Raw genomic sequence first — 18,286 nt, forward strand, 5'->3', positions numbered from 1 at the left:
AAAACAATCCCCGCAGCCGCCACCACGGAGGCCAGCACCCAACCGACATGACGTCATGTCGCCAAGGGAACCGGATAATCAACCCGCCGGTCGTGAAGGCATTTCAACCGGGTGCATTAGGCGCCCAAATCGTACTGAAATACAACAAGCCCACGTTGGGGTATTTATGGTCCCGAGTCACAATGACCTTTCACCACGTCTCATCGGGTAGGCTTGGGTCCTTCATCTGCGGGCATTTATCAGCATCGTCCGTGTCCTACTACCTGTCTGTACTAACCTTGACTGTCGTAGCTCCTGCGGGCGTCAGTATGAGTTGCCGGTATCCTCGTTCCTGCCACAACTCACGAATCGATAGCACCTAGCAACAACCTGCTCTGTCAGCACACAAACCTCCCACTCATCCTCCTACTCACTTCATCAACCACATCTCTGGAGACAGCTGCAACCCAGTCGACGTCATCATCTGCTCCTGCTCATACTCAAAGTCCATCACTTGGTCAATGAGTTTGCCGATCTGCGGGTGGTCGTCGAGAGACGAGAGGAACTTTTGCGCTGAACGGTAAGCGCTACACGCAGAATCGAGCTGCACCGTACCCTTGACATCGTTGCCCACCTGGGCGAACTGGTAGCTGACAACCCCTCGGCCATCTGCAAGGTCAGCCAAGAAGCGACGGCCACCTTGTACCCTTGTACTCACACCTTGTCGCCTTGAGCTCGGCATCCGCGGCGGTGATGACCTTGGCGATCGTGCCGTGAGGCTCGTGGCCGGGGGCACCTGCTGGGTCAGCGTTCGCTATGAGCAGTGTACCCACCATCAGTGATGATGACCACCAGGACGGGCTTCATCAGCCCGCCCCTCCGCGCAAGACTCAGGACGAGGGGCTGGAGGATCTTCTGGTCGAGCATCGTACCTATTGGTGTGCCACCTGGCGTCTGGGTCAGCTTTTACCCGATGGTTTCAAAGCTGCAGTGCACCTTTATATTGGAGCTTTCCGACCCAGTCGGCGGCCTGCGCGGCTGAAGTGATGTGGTTGCCGTCAATGGGAGTGTTGAGGCATCGCGTCTCGCTGCACCTATCAGCCAGTTGATTGCAGTGAGCGGAACAACTGGCACCCACATTCCATCGTCGTCAAAGAGGGCACACGCTTCAGACACCTTGCCAAGAATCCTGGTTGGGTCAGCTCTTGCCCTCCAATACGCGCACCCACGTCTTCAAGTCTTCTATGCGCTCGCCCTTTTGCTGGACCTTCATGCTGGCCGAATCGTCGCACAGGACAACCACGTCAAAGAGGGCAATCTTGGCGAGATCTGCCGCCAGCTCCAGGGGTAGTCGCCAAGATGCGGCCAGAGTGCCAATTGCATTAGAGTTGACAATGCGTTGAGCGATAGAGTGGAGAGAGTATGGGTCGCTGTAGAAGCACTCGAGGCCTTGCTGTCGGGGCGTTAGCACAATTAGGCACCTTGCTAACGCACATCTTTGACGCAGTCGGCCAGGATGCCGGCTACAAACTGCGCATTTGGGCCACTTGAAGGACTGCCATGGGCAGCAAGCGGTTGCTGTTGTTGTTGACCGTAGGGTGGCTGCTGAGGAGGAAAGGTGGTTTGCTGAGGGAAGGCGGTTTGTTGTTGAGGGAAGACACTATATGGCTGTTGTTGCTGGCTATAGCCACTCCCAAACTGTTCTTGCGGCGGCTGGTTATATCCTCCATGCTGCTGCTGCTGTTGCTGGTTGGACGACTGGAACTGCTGTCCATAGGCGGCGCCGTACGCCTGCTGGTATGGCTGAGAACCACTGACGCCATACTGCGGCGGCACCTGTGAGTATCCTGTCTGAGGTTGATACTGGTTGTATGGCTGCTGAGGTGGGCCCCATTGTTGCTGCATCGGCTGCTGTTGGTACGATTGAGACGCGAACGCGTTGGCCGCGCCGAAATTAAACGAACCGGCCGGGGGGTTGGCATTTGCCTGAGCTGAGTGGGTGAGCTCTTTCATGCAGCTGGACACTGGCCACTGCCACCTACGAACCAATCTTGCTCGCAAACCCCATGATGAGGGCGGAGGGCGCGGTTGAGTTCGGCGTGTGCAGGTGGGTGCATGGGTGTGGATCCAAACACGCCGTGGGCGAGCAGAGCAACGCGGGGCTGGTTTGTATGTCAATATCGCATTTGTGGCCCCTCAAGGCAGACAGACGGAACCAAATCCCCCATATTTGCCACCCACTCGTCATCGCGCCTATGCACCATTTCCCCCCACATCCAGTCTAGCCACTATGAGCCCTCACGGCGGTCGCACCCATGTCCCCGTCCGCGATAGGTACCCTGGCACGGGCACTGTCGTCCACGTCACCAACGTACCAACATCGACATGTGGACAGACCTTGACTGGCTCGGCGCCTCGCTCGCCATCCTGTGCCGGCCTGTGCCGGCCTGTGCCCTCGTCCGTGGGCAGCTTGGCGGAAAATGCCGGCCCGTACACACCCAGGACACTCCCGAAGACGCCGACGTCTGGCCACAGTTGGCCCTCGACTCTCTGGATCTCGGACTCTCATGTCAGTTGTTGTCAGTCTGGGGATGTGATCGACGATCCTCTGAATGTAATCCAAGGTTGCAAGGTTGTAGCCGCCTTAATTGACGCGTTTAAAGCGCACAAATCTAGACTTTAAAGCCCATGTTTGTAAATTGTTGTTTACGTCATTAGCGACGGATATCCCCGCTTAAGCGCGGCAAAACGCATAGGTGGGGGTGACACGCAAACAACAAAGACCACACACACCCTGGGTGCCAACACTGCGCAGCGCCAAGCTCACCCAAAGTAGTGCAACCGTCGTGTGTCGCAACCGCCCACCTGGCACCTGTTATGTGGCGGGCATGTAACAGATCCCAAAAACAAAACGCAAGAGAACACAAACTGCAACACGGTCAAATGGATCAATGGAGACGGAGGCCCCACACCGACTCTGAATCTCTGCTCGTCGTCGGAGTGGCCGAAAGGCGCCGTGCCGCGCCACACATTGATTGCGACGCTCCAACGGCCAACGGGGGGCGGCGGCGGCGTGGTGGAGAGACGAGAGAGACCGAGTTGTCAGTTGTGGTACATAGCTTGTAAGCTCTCGTGAATGGTCGGCTGCGAGGAATGCACAGGGAGAGAGGGGGTGGGGGACCAAGGGAACGAGGCGTTGGACAAGTGTGACCCGCTCGGACCGTTGGGCGCGCGTTGGGTGGCTCACTGCGATCGCTGCACGCGACAAGCGCGAGCAGGCAGGCAGGGATGAGGGGGGGTGAGGGGATGAGGGGGGATAGCACTCGATGGCATGGCTCGCTGTACGCTGTACCGCTGCTGCCAGTAATGAGATCCTGTGGCCTGTGGAGGGTCTGGCCGAAGGCACCACTTGTGTCTTGGTCTCTTTAGCTTCTGGCCGTGGCCCCCAAATCCGCGAAAAGCATATACATGTACGCCTCCCCTCTCAGCTGCGTCCCTCGCATGCACAGGGTGTGTGTGGAGTATAGGTGGAGAGAGAGAAAAGAGAGAGAGAGAGCAAGACACGGCGTACACAGCCTACTGTGTGACGGCTGGGGACCTGGGGGTAGAGGGTGGATAGGGAGGAGACCCTTTGTATGGTGGGAGATGCGACGGAATGTCAAAAGCAAAAGCAACTGGCCAGGCTGGCAAGTGCACGCGCAACCGGCAAAGGCCCCTCTTGACAACACACAATTCTCCATCTGCGCGGTGGCAAACAACAACACACGCGCAAAGCAACAAGCAACGCACCCGCGCCGGACACAAGTCTCGCAAACATCAACTAAGCGGCAGCATACTTGGCTACGCTTGTGACCATCGCCCTGCATCTCGTTGTTGTGCGTGTTGTCACTCGGCCCACCCAACCCACCCCACTCTCTCGCCGCCGACCCTTTGGACCCCGACTCGACATATCGCATATCGACCGAACCCACACCCCCCCACCATCGGCAGATTCCTATCTCTTCTTAGCCCAACAACACTTCTCCCTTCTCGTCTTCCCACTCTCCCATCACAACCCCAACCACCATCGCCGCCATGGCGGAGCTCACGCCCACACGCCTGAACATTGGCCTCCCGGATTCAGTCACTCGGTCCCCCTTCACCGACACTGACACGGACTTTGACTCGCCCCTCCCTTCGCCATCGCCGGTGGATCGTCGGTTTTCGCACGGCACGGGCACGGCGTCGCTGGGCTCGGGCATCTCGAGTGACACAGCCCACGGACAGCGCAGCGCACTTGGCGTTGGAGCGGGCGGCGTCAGCGGCGCTGGACCCTCGGGTCCCTCGGGACCCTCAACGTCCGCTGCCGGCCTCGCCGCTGCGTCCTTGGCGTCGCCGGCCTCGTTGGCCGCACCGTCGTCGCTCGTCACCCCCGCTGGCCATGGACACCATCCACGACGCGTGTCGGCAATCCGCCCGTCGTTCTCCACCATGCGCGGCAGCATGCGCCGCGTCTCGCGCGCGCCGGAATGGGATGAGGACGCGCCAAAGCTCCCCACCCTCGTGCCCGGAATTCGGCCCGCGTACTCGACCCCGCTGCCAATGCTGCCCATGGGCGTCCTGTGTCTTGTGCGTAGTGCAGTCTGCTGCGTACAGTGCACTGGCCAGAGCTGACTTCTCAGGCGATGCTCTCCGAGCTCCTCTCGGCCAACCTGTCGCAACCATTCATGCTCAAGATGGTCGAGCGTGCGTTTCTGTGCCGTACGATCCACTGACGTTCACAGGTTTCTTCCTTGACCAAGGCGTCCCGCCTGGTAGCGAGCTCGAGGCGGCTGTTGGTCTGTGGACAGGTATGCTCGACCAGTGTTGTTCAGAGTGGCTAACATAAGGCAACCTCGTGTCCGTCTTCTACATTACCCAGTTCTTCACGTCGCTGCTCTGGAGCAGCATTGCCGACCGCCACGGTCGTCGTGCCGTCCTTGTCGCAAGCATGGCTGTGAGTTTTCCTGCTGTGCCAAGACAAAAAGAGGGACATTTTGGAGGCTGACAGTGAACAGGGAAGTGGACTCTGTAGGCACAACCCATCTCGCCCGCGTACTGACCCGTAGCCCTGCTCATGTTCGGAACGTCCACATCTGTGAGAAACATCATGCCTGGAAAATCCACTGACAGCAGCTCCCCGAGGCCATCTGTGTCCGTCTCATCCAGGGTATCTTTGCTGGTGCCATCGGAGTGGTGAGTTCGATCGCCGCGCGAAGATGCCAACTCACTCTTCAGTTCCGCGGCTCTATCCGTGATATTACAGACGACACCAATGCCACTCGCGCGTACGCCATTCTAGGCTTCTGCTGGGGTCTTGGTGGTGTTGTTGGACCAGTACGTACTGCGAATGCCTGTGCGACTTGTACTGACGACCAGATTATCGGTGGTCTGTTCCAAGATCCCTCGGACAACTACCCCGGTACTTGGATCGGCAACATCAAGCTGTTCCAGCGCCTGCCATACCTCCTTCCGACCATCATGGGTGGCTCCATCATGTTCTTTGGCGCCCTCCTCGCCTGCTTCCTCTCTTGGGACGGTGGTGTTCGTGGTGGCTCGCGTATCACCCTCGAGGTGGAGAAGGACGAGCCTCTCGTCCCCGGTTCGCGCGCTGGCAGTGTCTCGCCCCAGCCGGCTCACCGTAACAGCGTCGCCGCCGCCTCGGCGGTGCGCATCCCGGCCAACAACAACCTGTTTTCGCCCGACAGGGAAGACCAGGCTGGCACGTCCGCTCTCGGCACCTCGCACAGGCACGCGGCTCAGCGCCGCGACAGTCTCGCGAGCCTGGGCACTGCTTACGGTTACGGTGGTATTCGTTCCAAGCATCCGACGCTTGCTGCCCGTCGTGCCATTGAGGCTGCCCGCCGTGCCTCGGCCGTGGACGGTGGCCAGCGTGGTCCCGAGGGTGACCGCCGCAGTGTCAGCCTCGCCACCAAGCTCCTGCTCGCCAACGAGGACAACACATTCAACATTAACGACCTGTGGCTGTCGGCCGCCGTCGCCCAGGACACGGCTGTGTTTGACGACGACGACGAGTATGACGAGGAGTTTGGCGAGTCGCGCATTGACCCGGACATCGAGGACGACTACGAGGAGGACATGGAATCACTCGCAGAGGAAGGCACCCCGCTCCACAGCACTGTCCCGGACTCGTCGCCCCGTCAGCTGCGCATGTTCCGCACCTTCTCGACAACGCACTCGGGGCCCTCGCGCCACCGCGCAGCCTCTGGCGGATCCGAGCTCCGTGGTCTGTTCCGCCGCCAGTCGACGATCTCGCGCCGTTACAGCAACTCGTCCAACGTTGTGCCGTCCATCTTCTCCAACACTGGTCTCACCAACACCCCTGGCATTGCTCTTCCCCTTGATGACGAAGCCGACGTGTTCTCGCCAGCTGGCACCAACCGTCGCGGTGCTCCTCCCGGCCTGACCGCCATCAGTGAGCAGAACACGACGTCGCCCGTCCAGAGCGATGCGGGTACCATGGCCGAGGTCGAAAAGGACTCGAGCCGCTGGAAGCTGCTTCCCCTGCTGGTCATTGTCCAGTACGGCCTGCTTTCGTGCCACGACTCGACCCATGGTCAGATCTTCCTGTCCTTTATCATCTCGCCTCCCCAGTCGGGCGGTGTCGGCATCAGCCCGGCGCACTACTCGTACTTTGTCGCCATCATGTGCGTCGGCCAACTCATCTACCAGTTCTACCTCTTCCCGCGCATGGGCCCTCCTCTCGGTCCCTTCAACCACCTTCAGATGTTCCGCATCGGCTGTGCCCTCTATGTTCCGGGCTACCTCCTTGTTCCGCTGCTGCACTTCTTCGCATCGGACAATGGCGGCGGCGTCATCGTCATGACCCTCATGTCCCTCATCTCGGCCATCCGTTACTGCGGAGGTACATTTGCGTACACGTCGATCATGATCCTCATCAACGCCATGACCCCGCCACACCTCGTCGGCCTCGCCAACGGTCTTGCCCAGTCGACAGTGTCTTGTGCGCGTTTCTTCGGCCCCGCCCTCGGCGGCGCGATCTGGAGCGCGAGCATTGCGGGCAACCCCGGCGGCTACGCTCGCGGCTTCTTCACCGTTGCGCTCATGGCGTTGATCCAGGTGCTCGGGTCGTTCATGATCCGCTAATGCCCCATGGCGGGAGACGCAAGGCGTTGGTCGTTGTGCCACCATACACGGTACAGCGCTCCCATACCTTGTCTACACTCTCCACAGCCCCTCCCCCTACCTGCGCTGCTGGACCTTAGCTGGCACGCTGCTCGTCACTGTGCCAGTACATTCATCTCGTCCTCTATAATTATTCCACCCTCCACCCTTTCTCTCTTTCGCACGCGCAATAGGATGCCCTACCAACCACTGCTCCATCTTCACACCACCCTCCCCATCTAACCCCCATCCCTCGTCCCACCCCAGCTCAATGTCACATGAACCATATCCCCATGCCATTTATGATCTGCACTTGTACAGTTGGATGCACGTCAGGAAGGTTGCTGTCGGTAAACACTTCCAGATGGGCGGGGTGTGTATTGGGCCTGCCGGGAAACCAATAGAGGCCGTGCTGGTTACAAGGCGCAGTCGATAATACTCGGTTAACCGGGCCGTCCAGAAACACACTACAGGTAGGACCATACAATACCAGCCAATGGATACTGCGTTCTCGCCGAGCTCCTGTAAGCATATTTTACACGTGTCATTAATACCCACAATCACCGCTGCGTCACCGCTTATCACCCCCCCACCCCGTGTCGTTCCCTCCCACCCGCCGTCCGTCCCTGTCCCCCTGACGTCTTGCTGGCCCAGCCATCCCACATCGCTCATCGCCATCCCATCTCGTCCTCCCACAATCTCTACTCCATCCGCTCGCAATGCTCACCGACAAGGAGCTCGCGAACATCAACGCCGTACGTCTTCTCCTTCCCGGTACCCCCGCGGTACACGCTGTGATAGCACCCCCGCTGACCACTTGTTCCCTTGCCTCTTGCCCCGATTACACTGCTGGCCCCGATACGCTCCCTCGCCCGCAATACGCACGTCACCGCACACGTTCAACACCTGCTGCACCACTACAGGCCGCCGCCGTGCGCGAGTACGGCGTCAAGCCCCGTCTCGGTACGTATATTGCTGCTGCTGCTGCTGCTGCTGCTGTTGTTCTGAAGGGGAAGCTCGGTGGCTGACGATTACAGACTACCGCACCGTCTCGGCCGTCAACGGGTACGCCGCACCAGCCCCTCGATACCTGATAGCATACTGACGTGCTCTACAGTCCTCTGGTCGTCCTTGACAATGTCTCGGTGGGTGGCCCGTGCTCTATTCCTTCTGCCTATGAGCACACATAACTGACTCTTCCCCCCAGTTCCCTTCCTACAACGAGATTGTCCAGCTCACCCTCCCGGACGGCACCACCCGCGGTGGTCAGGTCCTCGAGGTGTCGGGCAAGAAGGCCATCGTCCAGGTCTTTGAGGGTACTTCGGGTGTCGACACGTCGGCCACCCGTGTCTCGTTCTCGGGCTCGTCGATGAAGCTCGCCGTGTCCGAGGACATGCTTGGTCGTGTGTTCAACGGTTCCGGTAACCCCATTGACAAGGGACCGCGTGTCTGGGCCGAGGACTACCTCGACATTAACGGCTCGCCCATCAACCCTTACTCGCGTATCTACCCCGAGGAGATGATCCAGACTGGTATCTCGACCATTGACACCATGAACTCGATTGCCCGTGGCCAGAAGATCCCCATCTTCTCCGCTGCCGGTGAGTAACCCACGTGTTAAACGCTCTGCTCGAAGAAGACCCCAACTGCTGACAACCCCCCGCCCAGGTCTCCCCCACAACGAGATTGCTGCCCAGATTTGTCGTCAAGCGGGTCTCGTCAAGCACCCCAGCAAGGACAAGGGCGTCAGCGACGGCCACGAGGACAACTTCTCGATCGTGTTCGCCGCCATGGGTGTCAACATGGAGACTGCGCGCTTCTTCATGCAGGACTTTGCCGAGTCGGGCTCGATCTCCAACTCGACCTTGTTCATCAACCTTGCCTCGGACCCCACCATCGAGCGTATCATTACCCCTCGTCTTGCCCTTACCACTGCCGAGTACTTTGCCTACCAGCTCGAGAAGCACGTGCTTGTCGTCATGACCGACATGTCGTCGTACGCCGACGCGCTCCGTGAGGTCTCGGCCGCCCGTGAGGAGGTCCCCGGTCGTCGTGGTTACCCCGGTTACCTCTACACCGACTTGTCGACTCTTTACGAGCGTGCCGGTCGTGTCGAGGGCCGTAACGGTTCCATCACCCAGATCCCCATTCTCACCATGCCCAACGACGACATTACCCACCCCATCCCCGATTTGACTGGTTACATTACCGAGGGCCAGATCTTCGTCGACCGTCAGCTGCACAACCGCCAGATCTACCCCCCTATCAACGTCCTGCCCTCGCTCTCGCGTCTCATGAAGTCGGCCATTGGCGAGAAGCTCACCCGCAAGGACCACGGCGATGTCTCCAACCAGCTCTACGCCAAGTACGCCGTCGGCAAGGACGCCGCGTCCATGAAGGCCGTCGTCGGCGAGGAGGCGCTGTCGGCCGACGACAAGCTCGCCCTCGAGTTCCTCGACCGCTTCGAGAAGGAGTTTGTCGGCCAGGGCGCGTACGAGTCGCGCACCATCTTCGAGTCGCTCGACATTGCCTGGGACCTCCTCCGCATCTTCCCCAAGGAGTCGCTCAACCGTATCTCCCCCAAGATCCTTGCCGAGTTCTACACCCGCAAGGCCAAGGAGGTCGCCAACAAGCGCGCCGAGGCCCCCGCCGCCGCCGAGCCCAACCTCATCGACGCTTAGAGTAACTAGTTTGTGAGAGGATTCTGAAATGTAATACCCCATATCGTTGCAGGCTGTGTTTGTTCGGGTGTACTAGTACATTGTAGTTTACATGGGTGCTGCTACGTACGGTTCATGGCTGGGCGCTTCTTATCCATCTCATGCCGCCGCGGTGGGGGTGGTGGCGGCAGCGGCATCAGTGCCGTTGACCGTCGGCGCGCCGAGCTTCTTCTCCCTCCTCTCGGCGTCACGCGCCGACACGCGCTTCTCGACCTCGGCATCAATCTCGACCGCGCGGTCCCACACGTCCCTGCTCAGCTCTGCCGACGCGTGCGACAGGGCCAGGAGACGGGCAACCTTCATGCGGCGCGTGAGGCGCGCCTCGGCAGCCGCCGCGCCGCCCGTACCTGCCACACGGCGGTCCTCGACAAACGCGTCCTGCACAGCCTCGCCGACGGCCGCGGGGATGGAGAACGTGCCGGCGTGCGCGGCACCGCCGGCGTACGACAGGTACGACCTGAACTTTGCCAGGTCGGCCTCCGGGGCCGAGGGGGCTGACGTCGCGAGCGTGGCCGGAACGCTCACGTCAGAAGGCAGGAGGGAGGTAGCCTCGGACGTGACGATGCACCGCAGCGAACACTCCATCTTCAGGCCGTCCATGTAAGGGTACTCGTAGCGGACAGTCTGGTCGGTGATGGCCTGCGTGAGGGCCTGGACGTTCTTGACTGCACGTTCCGCGAGCGCACCGCCGTCACCGAGGCCATCCTCGTCGACGAGGAGGAGGGTATTGGGGGCCAGCTGGAGGAGACCGGGCGCGAGCGAGGTACCGTCCGACGAGGAAGGGGTGAACGTGGCGCCATGCAGGAGCGGCAGGGAGATGGGGAGCGGGACAAGTGCCGGGGTGAGGTGCGCGAGGACATGCTCGAGAGTGGCCGACGGAGTGGGGCGGACAATGTTAAGCGCGAGCGTACCGAGGGGCAGGCCGCCAGCGCGGGTCGCGGGTGCGGCGATGAGGGCAAGGACGAGGAGCTCGGCGGCGACAACGTCGGGAGGGAAAAAGGCCGAGGCGAGGTGCGCGACGAGTGCAGCGCGAGTGGCCTCGCCGTCCTGAGGAAGCTCGGCTGGTGGGAATGCCGGGGTGGGAGCTGAAATAACGTGGATAGCAGGGACGAGTGGGGGCTCGTCCTCGCCGTCTGCGGCGTATGGTGTGGGCACAGGAGCGGCCGAGACGATACCGACCACGTCGTATGCCGAGGCAGGGCGGAACGAGGCGTCGGCATCGTACACCTTGAGCAAGGCGCCGAGATAGTTGTCCACGCCTAGAGCAGCGAGGGGGTACTTGTTCTTGACCACCGGCGGGAGGGCGGTCGCCGAACTGGACACGGAGAGCGCGGCGAGATCCGCGGTGATGGAACTAGTCGACGCGCTCGACTCCTTTGCCCACTGCTGTTCACCGGGAACCCTGATTGTCAGCTACAAGGTCGTCACCGGTAATAGTAACTCACTCAACGGCCCATCCAACCCAGCGCTCCTGCAGCTTGCCCCAGTCGACCTGGCTCGAGCTGCTAGCTTCCGCCTCCTCTGCGTCGTCGCCAGGAAGGTAGACTTCGGCTGGGTAGCCGGTGTCCTGGAGAAGACAGCGGAAGCGAACAAGCGAGAGGGGAGACGATGTGGAAGAGAATACAGGGATCTGAACCGTTAGCACATGTCCGACGCTGGTCCAACGGGCTGGGAGCAAAGGTCCTCACCTCGTCAGGCTTTGCGAGAGCAGCGGTAATATGCTCGGTGTACGCGGTCACATCCGGAGCTGGGGGAGTCAGTGGGTGAAAATAACAACAGTGACACTCACATTCTCCGTCATGCTCGCGCAGAGCTATGCGAACGATGGTGTCTACTGGGAGCATGTTGGTGGTCATTGTTATTGTTGGTGGTGCGGTGGTTGCAAAAGTCGAGTGAGTGACACCTTTCGTTCGACGCGTCGTCGCGTCTGGGGTTCATGACGGCAGGCGGCGGGGATTTGATCCCGCTATGTGAGCCCATGTGGTCATTTGATCCCGTCTCCACGGTGGTGTGGACAACAGCATCCACATCGACATCCGTGTCTACAACAATAGACACTCACAACCACTGCATCTAATCACCATGGTGAGCGCCCGCTGCAAGCTGCTGCTGGCAGTCTTGATATAGCTTGCATGCTAACATCCCAGTCTGCGGCACAAGTGTCCAAGGCAGTGGCCGTCGAGACCCAGCACGAGGACATGATCGTGCGTGCCTCGTCATCGTCATTATTCCAACTTGAAACTGACTTTTGTGCCAGCACGATGCCCAGCTCGACTACTACGGCAAGCGACTCGCGACCGCATCGTCGGACAAGACTGTCCGCATCTTCAACGTCGTCAAGGGCGAGGCCAAAGGCGACCCCATCGTTCTGAAGGGGTGAGCTATGACGACCGCCTCAACGAACGGCTAAGCTGACCACCTACTCCCAGTCACACCGCGCCTGTCTGGCAAGTGTCGTGGGCGCACCCTTCGTTTGGATCCATCCTCGCTTCGTGCTCGTATGATGGCCGTGTGTTTATCTGGAAGGAGGTCGGACAGGGACAGGGCAAGGGATCCGGCGGCGAGCTGCAGGACGGCTGGGAGCGTATCAAGGAGCACACCTTGCACTCGGCCAGCGTCAACTCGATCGCCTGGGCTCCTTACGACCTCGGACCGATCCTCGCGTGTGCCTCCAGCGACGGCAAGATCTCCGTCCTTTCCTTCCAGAGTGAGTAGACGCTGAGAGGGGAGATTGATACGGCAGCGCTGACTTGACTCACAGACGACGGCTCGACCGACGCCGTCATCTTCAACGCTCACGGTGCCGGCGCCAACGCCATCTCGTGGGCTCCCTCTGTTGTCCCATCGCCTGGTGCCCCCAAGCCCGCACCGGGACAGCAGGTTGTTGCTCAGAAGCGCTTCGTGTCGGCCGGCTCGGACAATGCTATCCGCGTCTGGTCCTACGACGAGACTGCCAAGAAGTGGACCGAGGAGGAGGAGATCAAGGGTCACGAGAACTGGGTTCGTGACGTCGCCTGGGCCCCGAACATCGGCCTCCCCGGCATGTACATTGCCAGCGCTAGCCAGGTGAGCTGAATGTGACGTCGAAGAGAATCAAGCTGACACTTGCAGGACCGCACCGTGCTCATCCACACCCGCACGTCGTCAACCGCGCCATGGGACACTGTCGCTCTGAAGCCCAACGCCCCCCAGTCGGACGACCCCCACTTTGCCGACGCGGTCTGGCGTGTGTCCTGGTCCATTGCCGGCAACATTCTCGCCGTCTCGTGCGGCGACGGCAAGGTCTCCCTCTGGAAGGAGGGTGTCGGCAAGGGATGGGAGTGTGTGAGCGACTTTTCCAGCTAGATGTATGGACGAGGCAGTAACCAGCAGTATGGAGATGGATGAGGGAGGGCTACGACGACGACGCATTGATGCATAAATACAACGGGTGGGCGGTGCTGCGGGTATCTAGCATGTTGCAGACCAGACCAGGTAGGTGGCGGGGAAGTGTAGGGAGGGGCTTGACGTAACGGATGGGCTCTTAATACCATTGCGTAAGGAAGAGGTCGGCCTGAGTGTCAGCTATCATGCAACATGTGGAGGAAGCTCACCTTGGCGGCGAGCTCTGTCCACGGCGTGTCGGAGGTGCCGTTGAGCACCAGCACAAACGAGCTCAGGACTGGAGCCTTGACAGCGGGGACTGCGGCAGTAGGTGCAGGCACTTCAGGCTCGGGCAGCGCGATGGGGCGCAGAAACAGGCGGCCAAGCTGTACTGTTAGCAGGTAGGACACGACAAAAGTTACCTGTACTCACCTCGCACTCTACACGCGGCGACTCGTCCTCCTCCCACTGACTCGCGAGACCGAGGAGGAGGCGCAAGCGCTCTGGACCCTCGAGCCACGGCTCGTCGTCGTCGCCCTCGTCCTCATCACTGGCCGCGTCATATCCACCGTCTTCACTCCCGGGTCCGTGTCCATTGCCCTTGTGGACGTCGCCGTCGCCGTCGCCGTCGACCGCTCCCGATCCCTCGCTGTCGCCATCGAGGCTGTCGTCGTCTGTGTCTGGCAAGGTGGCGTGACACAGGAGCTGGCCCTGTGGGGTGATGAGGAGTGCGGTGTGGGGGCCTGCTGACTCCTGTGTTTCCAGGAGATCTGTGAGGATGCCGTGTACGCGTATAGGAGACACGAGCATGGTTGATTGTTATAGAAGATGATTGTTATTTGTGTCAATGTGCGTCATTGACCCGTTGCACGACGACAAGACAGGCATTACGGCGCGCATCGATCGCCACCGGGGGATATTGCCGGGAATGCCGCCGGAAGCAAATATGTATTGGGTCGCCGCTCGCTCGCTGGGTGGAGGAGGAGATGGGCGACGGGCCATCATCACAGAAGCCAGCTGCAAGACCAAATACAACAACCTCGCTCTTACAGTCTCTGTCTGCAACGGCTGCATCGACTATCCCAACAGTCAAGAAGCCTACGCACCAGCCGACATCCAAAAAGCGACACTTCCCACACACGAACCCGCCCTCACACAATCGCTCAAAATGTCCGACGAGGAGGACAACTACCCCCAGCTCGCCACTTACACGGCGCCTCAGGATGTGCTCGACGACCACGCCGAGATGGCCGATGAGGAGGACATTCCCGATGAGATCCAGGACCGTGCGCGTGTCAAGCAGATTGCCGCTCGCCAGACAGGATACCAGCTGCGGCGGTTCGAGCGTCGCGATGGCATGGGCGAAGGCGAGGACGAGAGCTACGAGGACCGCATGAGGCGCGTCAACCTCGAGCGCGAGGAGGAGCGTGTGCGCCAATTCAAGGAGCAGCTGGCCAAGGACGAGGCCGCCAAGGCCGAGAGTGAGGGCCGGGTGATTGTCGACGACGACAAGACACCTCCCCGCGCAGCCGCTATTGACGACGACAAGACGCCGCCACGGGCCGCGATTGGCGAAGGTGCCGGGTCACCACCTGCCCGCCGCCGGCGCTGGGACGAGACCGAGGTCAAGAAGGAGGAGGACACGAATGGAGAAGAGCCCGCGCCCAAGAAGCGCCGTTCGCGTTGGGACCAGATGCCCGCCGAGGGAGAGGAGGAGGCCAAGCCCCGCAAGTCGCGCTGGGACCAGGCTCCAGAGGCTGGCTCGTCTGCCGTTGCGACGAGCAGCAGCTCGGCGGCGTCTTCGTCCGACGAAAAGCCTTCGATGGTCGCAGACAAGCGTTACCGCGCAATCACCGACGACGAGCTCAACTCGCTCCTTCCCGGCACCAACGATGGTTACGCCGTTGTTCCCGTCCCCGAGGACTACCACCCGCAAGCGGCGGTGCGCAAGATGGTGCCCGCAACCTCGCAGCACGCCGAGGGAGGATTCATGATGCAGGACGAGGGAGCGGCCGCACGCGCTGTCACGGCTGCTGGCGGCTTCCAGGGCTCGGGCGAGCAGACTGAGATTGAGGGCATCGGAACTCTGCAGTTCCTCAAGGCCGAGGACGCACAGTACTTTGCCAAGGTGCTTGGTGAGGGCGGTGGCGAGGCCGAGGACGTGCACTATTCGATGGAGGAGCTCAAGGAGCGCAAGATTATGCGCCTCCTGCTCAAGATCAAGAACGGTACTCCGCCAGTGCGCAAGACTGCTCTCCGCCAGATCACCGACAAGGCGCGCGAGTTTGGCGCCGGCCCCTTGTTTGACAAGATTCTTCCCCTCCTCATGGAGCGCTCGCTCGAGGACCAGGAGCGTCACCTGCTCGTCAAGGTCATCGACCGTGTCCTGTACAAGCTCGACGACCTGGTGCGCCCGTACGTCCACAAGATTCTTGTGGTCATCGAGCCCCTCCTCATCGACGAGGACTACTACGCGCGTGTTGAGGGCCGTGAAATTATTTCAAACCTCGCAAAGGCCGCAGGTCTCGCCCACATGATTTCCACCATGCGTCCCGATATCGACCACGTCGACGAGTACGTCCGCAACACCACTGCCCGTGCGTTTGCCGTGGTCGCCTCGGCTCTCGGTATCCCGGCTCTCCTCCCCTTCCTCAAGGCTGTGTGCCGCTCGAAGAAGTCTTGGCAGGCCCGACACACTGGTATCCGTATCATCCAGCAGATTGCCGTTACCATGGGTTGTGCTGTTCTCCCCCACCTCCGCAACCTCGTCGACGCCATCGCCGATGGCTTGCAAGACGAGCAGCAAAAGGTTCGCACCATGACCGCCCTTGCCCTCGCCGCCCTTGCTGAGGCTGCCGCTCCCTACGGTATTGAGTCGTTTGACAACGTTCTCAAGCCCCTCTGGATCGGTATCCGTCAGCACCGCGGCAAGACCCTCGCCGCCTTCCTCCGTGCCATCGGCTACATCATCCCCCTCATGGACCCCGAGTACGCCGGTTACTATGTGCGCGAGTGTGTGCCCATCCTTATCCGCGAGTTCCAGACTTCAGACGAGGAGATGCGCCGCATCGTCTTGCAAGTCATCAAGCAGTGTGCCGGTACTGAAGGTGTCACTCCCTCATTTATCCGTCAAGAGATTCTGCCCGAGTTCTTCAAGGCGTTCTGGGTTCGCCGCATGGCCCTCGACCGCCGCAACTACCGCCAGCTGGTCGAGACCACCGTGTCACTCGCCGCCAAGGCCGGTGTCTCTGAGATTGTGGGCCGCATCACCAACGACCTCAAGGACGAGTCGGAGCCATACCGCAAAATGGTTATGGAGACCATCACCAAGGTCGTCACGGCCAACGGTGCTGCCGACATTGACGAGCGTATGGAGGTGCTCTTGATCGATGGTGTCATCTTTGCGTTCCAGGAGCAGACTATGGAGGACAATGTCATGCTCGACGGCTTTAGTGCCGTCGTTGCTGCCCTTGGCTCGCGTGTCAAGCCATACCTCCCCCAGATTGTGTCCATGATCCTCTGGCGCTTGACCAACAAGAGCGCCAAGGTCCGTATGCTCGCTGCCGACCTGACCACCAAGCTGGCACCGATCATCAAGCAAAACGACGAGGACGCGCTGCTGTCCAAGCTGGGTATCGTGCTGTTCGAGCAGCTCGGTGAGGAGTACCCCGACGCCCTCGGTTCGATCATTGCCGCCGAGGCATCGATTGCCAACGTTGTCGGCATGACCCAGATGAACCCACCCGTCAAGGACCTGTTGCCGCGCATGACCCCTATTCTGCGTAACCGTCACGAAAAGGTGCAGGAGGCGACCATCAACCTGATCGGTCGTATTGCCGACCGTGGTGCCGAGCAGGTGGCTGCCAAGGAGTGGATGCGTATCTGTTTCGAGCTGCTTGATCTCCTCAAGGCCCACAAGAAGGCCATCCGTCGTGCGGCTGTCAACTCGTTTGGTTACATTGCCAAGGCCATTGGTCCCCAGGACGTGCTTTCGGTCCTCCTCACCAACCTCAAGGTCCAGGAGCGTCAGTCGCGTGTTCTGTCCACTGTCGCCATTGCCATTGTCGCCGAGACTTGTGGTCCCTTCACGTGTATCCCCGCCATCCTCAACGAGTACCGTACTCCCGAGCTCAACGTGCGCAACGGTTGTCTCAAGGCCCTTGCCTACGTGTTCGAGTATGTCGGCGAAATGTCAAAGGACTACATCCACTCGGTGGTCGGTCTCCTCGAGGACTCGCTCACGGACCGCGACCACGTCCACCGTCAAACGGCGTGCGCGATCGTCAAGCACCTCACTGTCGGTGTTGCCGGTCTGGGCTACGAAGAGGCTCTGACACACTTGCTCAACCTTGTTTGGCCCAACATTTTCGAGACATCGCCCCACGTTATTGGCGGTGTCATGGACGCGATCGAGGCGATGCGTATTGGTCTTGGACCTGGTGTGGTGCTCAGCTATGTCCTCCAGGGACTGTACCACCCGGCCCGCAGGGTGCGCGAGGTGTACTGGCGCATGTACAACACTCTCATCTTGGGTGCTGTTGACGCTCTGGTACCCTTCTACCCGGCGCTTGGGTCCGCGGCGGACCTTGCCAACGGGCAAGACTACACCCGCCACCACCTGTTGATGTTTGTGTAGTCGGCGAGGAGTGCAGGAAGATTTGTATCACGTATCACTATGCATGGGGGTAGTAGATGGTTCCCAAGGGCGTGCTAGGCCCGTCGCTGGGTAAAGTTCGGTTCATAAAACTGTGCAAGCAACGGGAGCGACGAGCACCTGAGCACACCTGAGTTTGGCATTCACGTTACCCGGCCCAAGATTCATCGTTTCAGTTCACGCCGACAACTCAACCTCCACATCATCCATGCGCACCGCCCATGAGCTCCCCAGATGACACCGGCGAGCTCGACCCATGGGCCGACGCCGACAGGCCCAGGTCATCCTCCTCCCCACCGCCCCTAGTATCGTCGTCGTCGAACCCTGGCACAGCGTCAGCGGCAGCGGGCCCCGCGCTGTCGTCACCGTCATCGACATCGCCATCCACCTCTTCCCACTCGGCTCC

General features: G+C 60.5%; 7 protein-coding genes across 7 annotated transcripts; 4 read left to right on the forward strand and 3 right to left on the reverse strand.

The window, feature by feature from the left end:
* Window positions 1-200: 200 nt before the first annotated feature.
* EHS24_004460 (uncharacterized protein) lies at window positions 201-2,096 on the reverse strand (the record flags this gene model as incomplete). The annotated part of the gene is made up of 11 exons (XM_028620036.1): window positions 201-226; window positions 278-294; window positions 346-369; window positions 414-648; window positions 698-775; window positions 813-926; window positions 976-1,067; window positions 1,118-1,168; window positions 1,209-1,432; window positions 1,474-1,965; window positions 2,022-2,096. The coding sequence occupies 11 exons, from the start codon at window positions 2,094-2,096 to the stop codon at window positions 201-203; spliced, it is 1,428 nt and encodes a 475-aa protein (XP_028479008.1).
* A 1,957-nt stretch (window positions 2,097-4,053) lies between these two features.
* Window positions 4,054-7,125, forward strand: EHS24_004461 (uncharacterized protein; the record flags this gene model as incomplete). The annotated part of the gene is made up of 9 exons (XM_028620037.1): window positions 4,054-4,587; window positions 4,641-4,704; window positions 4,743-4,808; window positions 4,848-4,954; window positions 5,016-5,028; window positions 5,067-5,095; window positions 5,134-5,193; window positions 5,236-5,334; window positions 5,377-7,125. The coding sequence occupies 9 exons, from the start codon at window positions 4,054-4,056 to the stop codon at window positions 7,123-7,125; spliced, it is 2,721 nt and encodes a 906-aa protein (XP_028479009.1).
* A 737-nt stretch (window positions 7,126-7,862) lies between these two features.
* Window positions 7,863-9,824, forward strand: VMA2 (Vacuolar ATP synthase subunit B; the record flags this gene model as incomplete). The annotated part of the gene is made up of 5 exons (XM_028620038.1): window positions 7,863-8,106; window positions 8,181-8,208; window positions 8,261-8,288; window positions 8,351-8,744; window positions 8,812-9,824. The coding sequence occupies 5 exons, from the start codon at window positions 7,863-7,865 to the stop codon at window positions 9,822-9,824; spliced, it is 1,707 nt and encodes a 568-aa protein (XP_028479010.1).
* Window positions 9,825-9,962: 138 nt separating this feature from the next.
* EHS24_004463 (uncharacterized protein) lies at window positions 9,963-11,719 on the reverse strand (the record flags this gene model as incomplete). Its single annotated transcript, XM_028620039.1, has 4 exons — window positions 9,963-11,265; window positions 11,309-11,493; window positions 11,552-11,610; window positions 11,653-11,719. 4 exons carry the CDS (start codon window positions 11,717-11,719, stop codon window positions 9,963-9,965), a joined length of 1,614 nt encoding a protein of 537 aa, XP_028479011.1.
* Window positions 11,720-11,945: 226 nt separating this feature from the next.
* SEC13 (GTPase-activating protein S13) lies at window positions 11,946-13,208 on the forward strand (the record flags this gene model as incomplete). Its single annotated transcript, XM_028620040.1, has 6 exons — window positions 11,946-11,948; window positions 12,011-12,067; window positions 12,121-12,239; window positions 12,293-12,570; window positions 12,625-12,929; window positions 12,975-13,208. 6 exons carry the CDS (start codon window positions 11,946-11,948, stop codon window positions 13,206-13,208), a joined length of 996 nt encoding a protein of 331 aa, XP_028479012.1.
* Window positions 13,209-13,386: 178 nt separating this feature from the next.
* EHS24_004465 (uncharacterized protein) lies at window positions 13,387-14,036 on the reverse strand (the record flags this gene model as incomplete). Its single annotated transcript, XM_028620041.1, has 3 exons — window positions 13,387-13,416; window positions 13,457-13,612; window positions 13,659-14,036. The coding sequence occupies 3 exons, from the start codon at window positions 14,034-14,036 to the stop codon at window positions 13,387-13,389; spliced, it is 564 nt and encodes a 187-aa protein (XP_028479013.1).
* A 358-nt stretch (window positions 14,037-14,394) lies between these two features.
* On the forward strand, window positions 14,395-17,862 carry PRP10 (U2 snRNP component prp10; the record flags this gene model as incomplete). The annotated part of the gene is made up of 1 exon (XM_028620042.1): window positions 14,395-17,862. One exon carries the CDS (start codon window positions 14,395-14,397, stop codon window positions 17,860-17,862), a length of 3,468 nt encoding a protein of 1,155 aa, XP_028479014.1.
* Between the last annotated feature and the right edge of the window lie 424 nt (window positions 17,863-18,286).

This window comes from Apiotrichum porosum (assembly GCF_003942205.1).
Source record: "Apiotrichum porosum strain DSM 27194 chromosome Unknown scaffold_2, whole genome shotgun sequence".
Classification (NCBI taxonomy): Eukaryota; Fungi; Basidiomycota; class Tremellomycetes; order Trichosporonales; family Trichosporonaceae; genus Apiotrichum; species Apiotrichum porosum.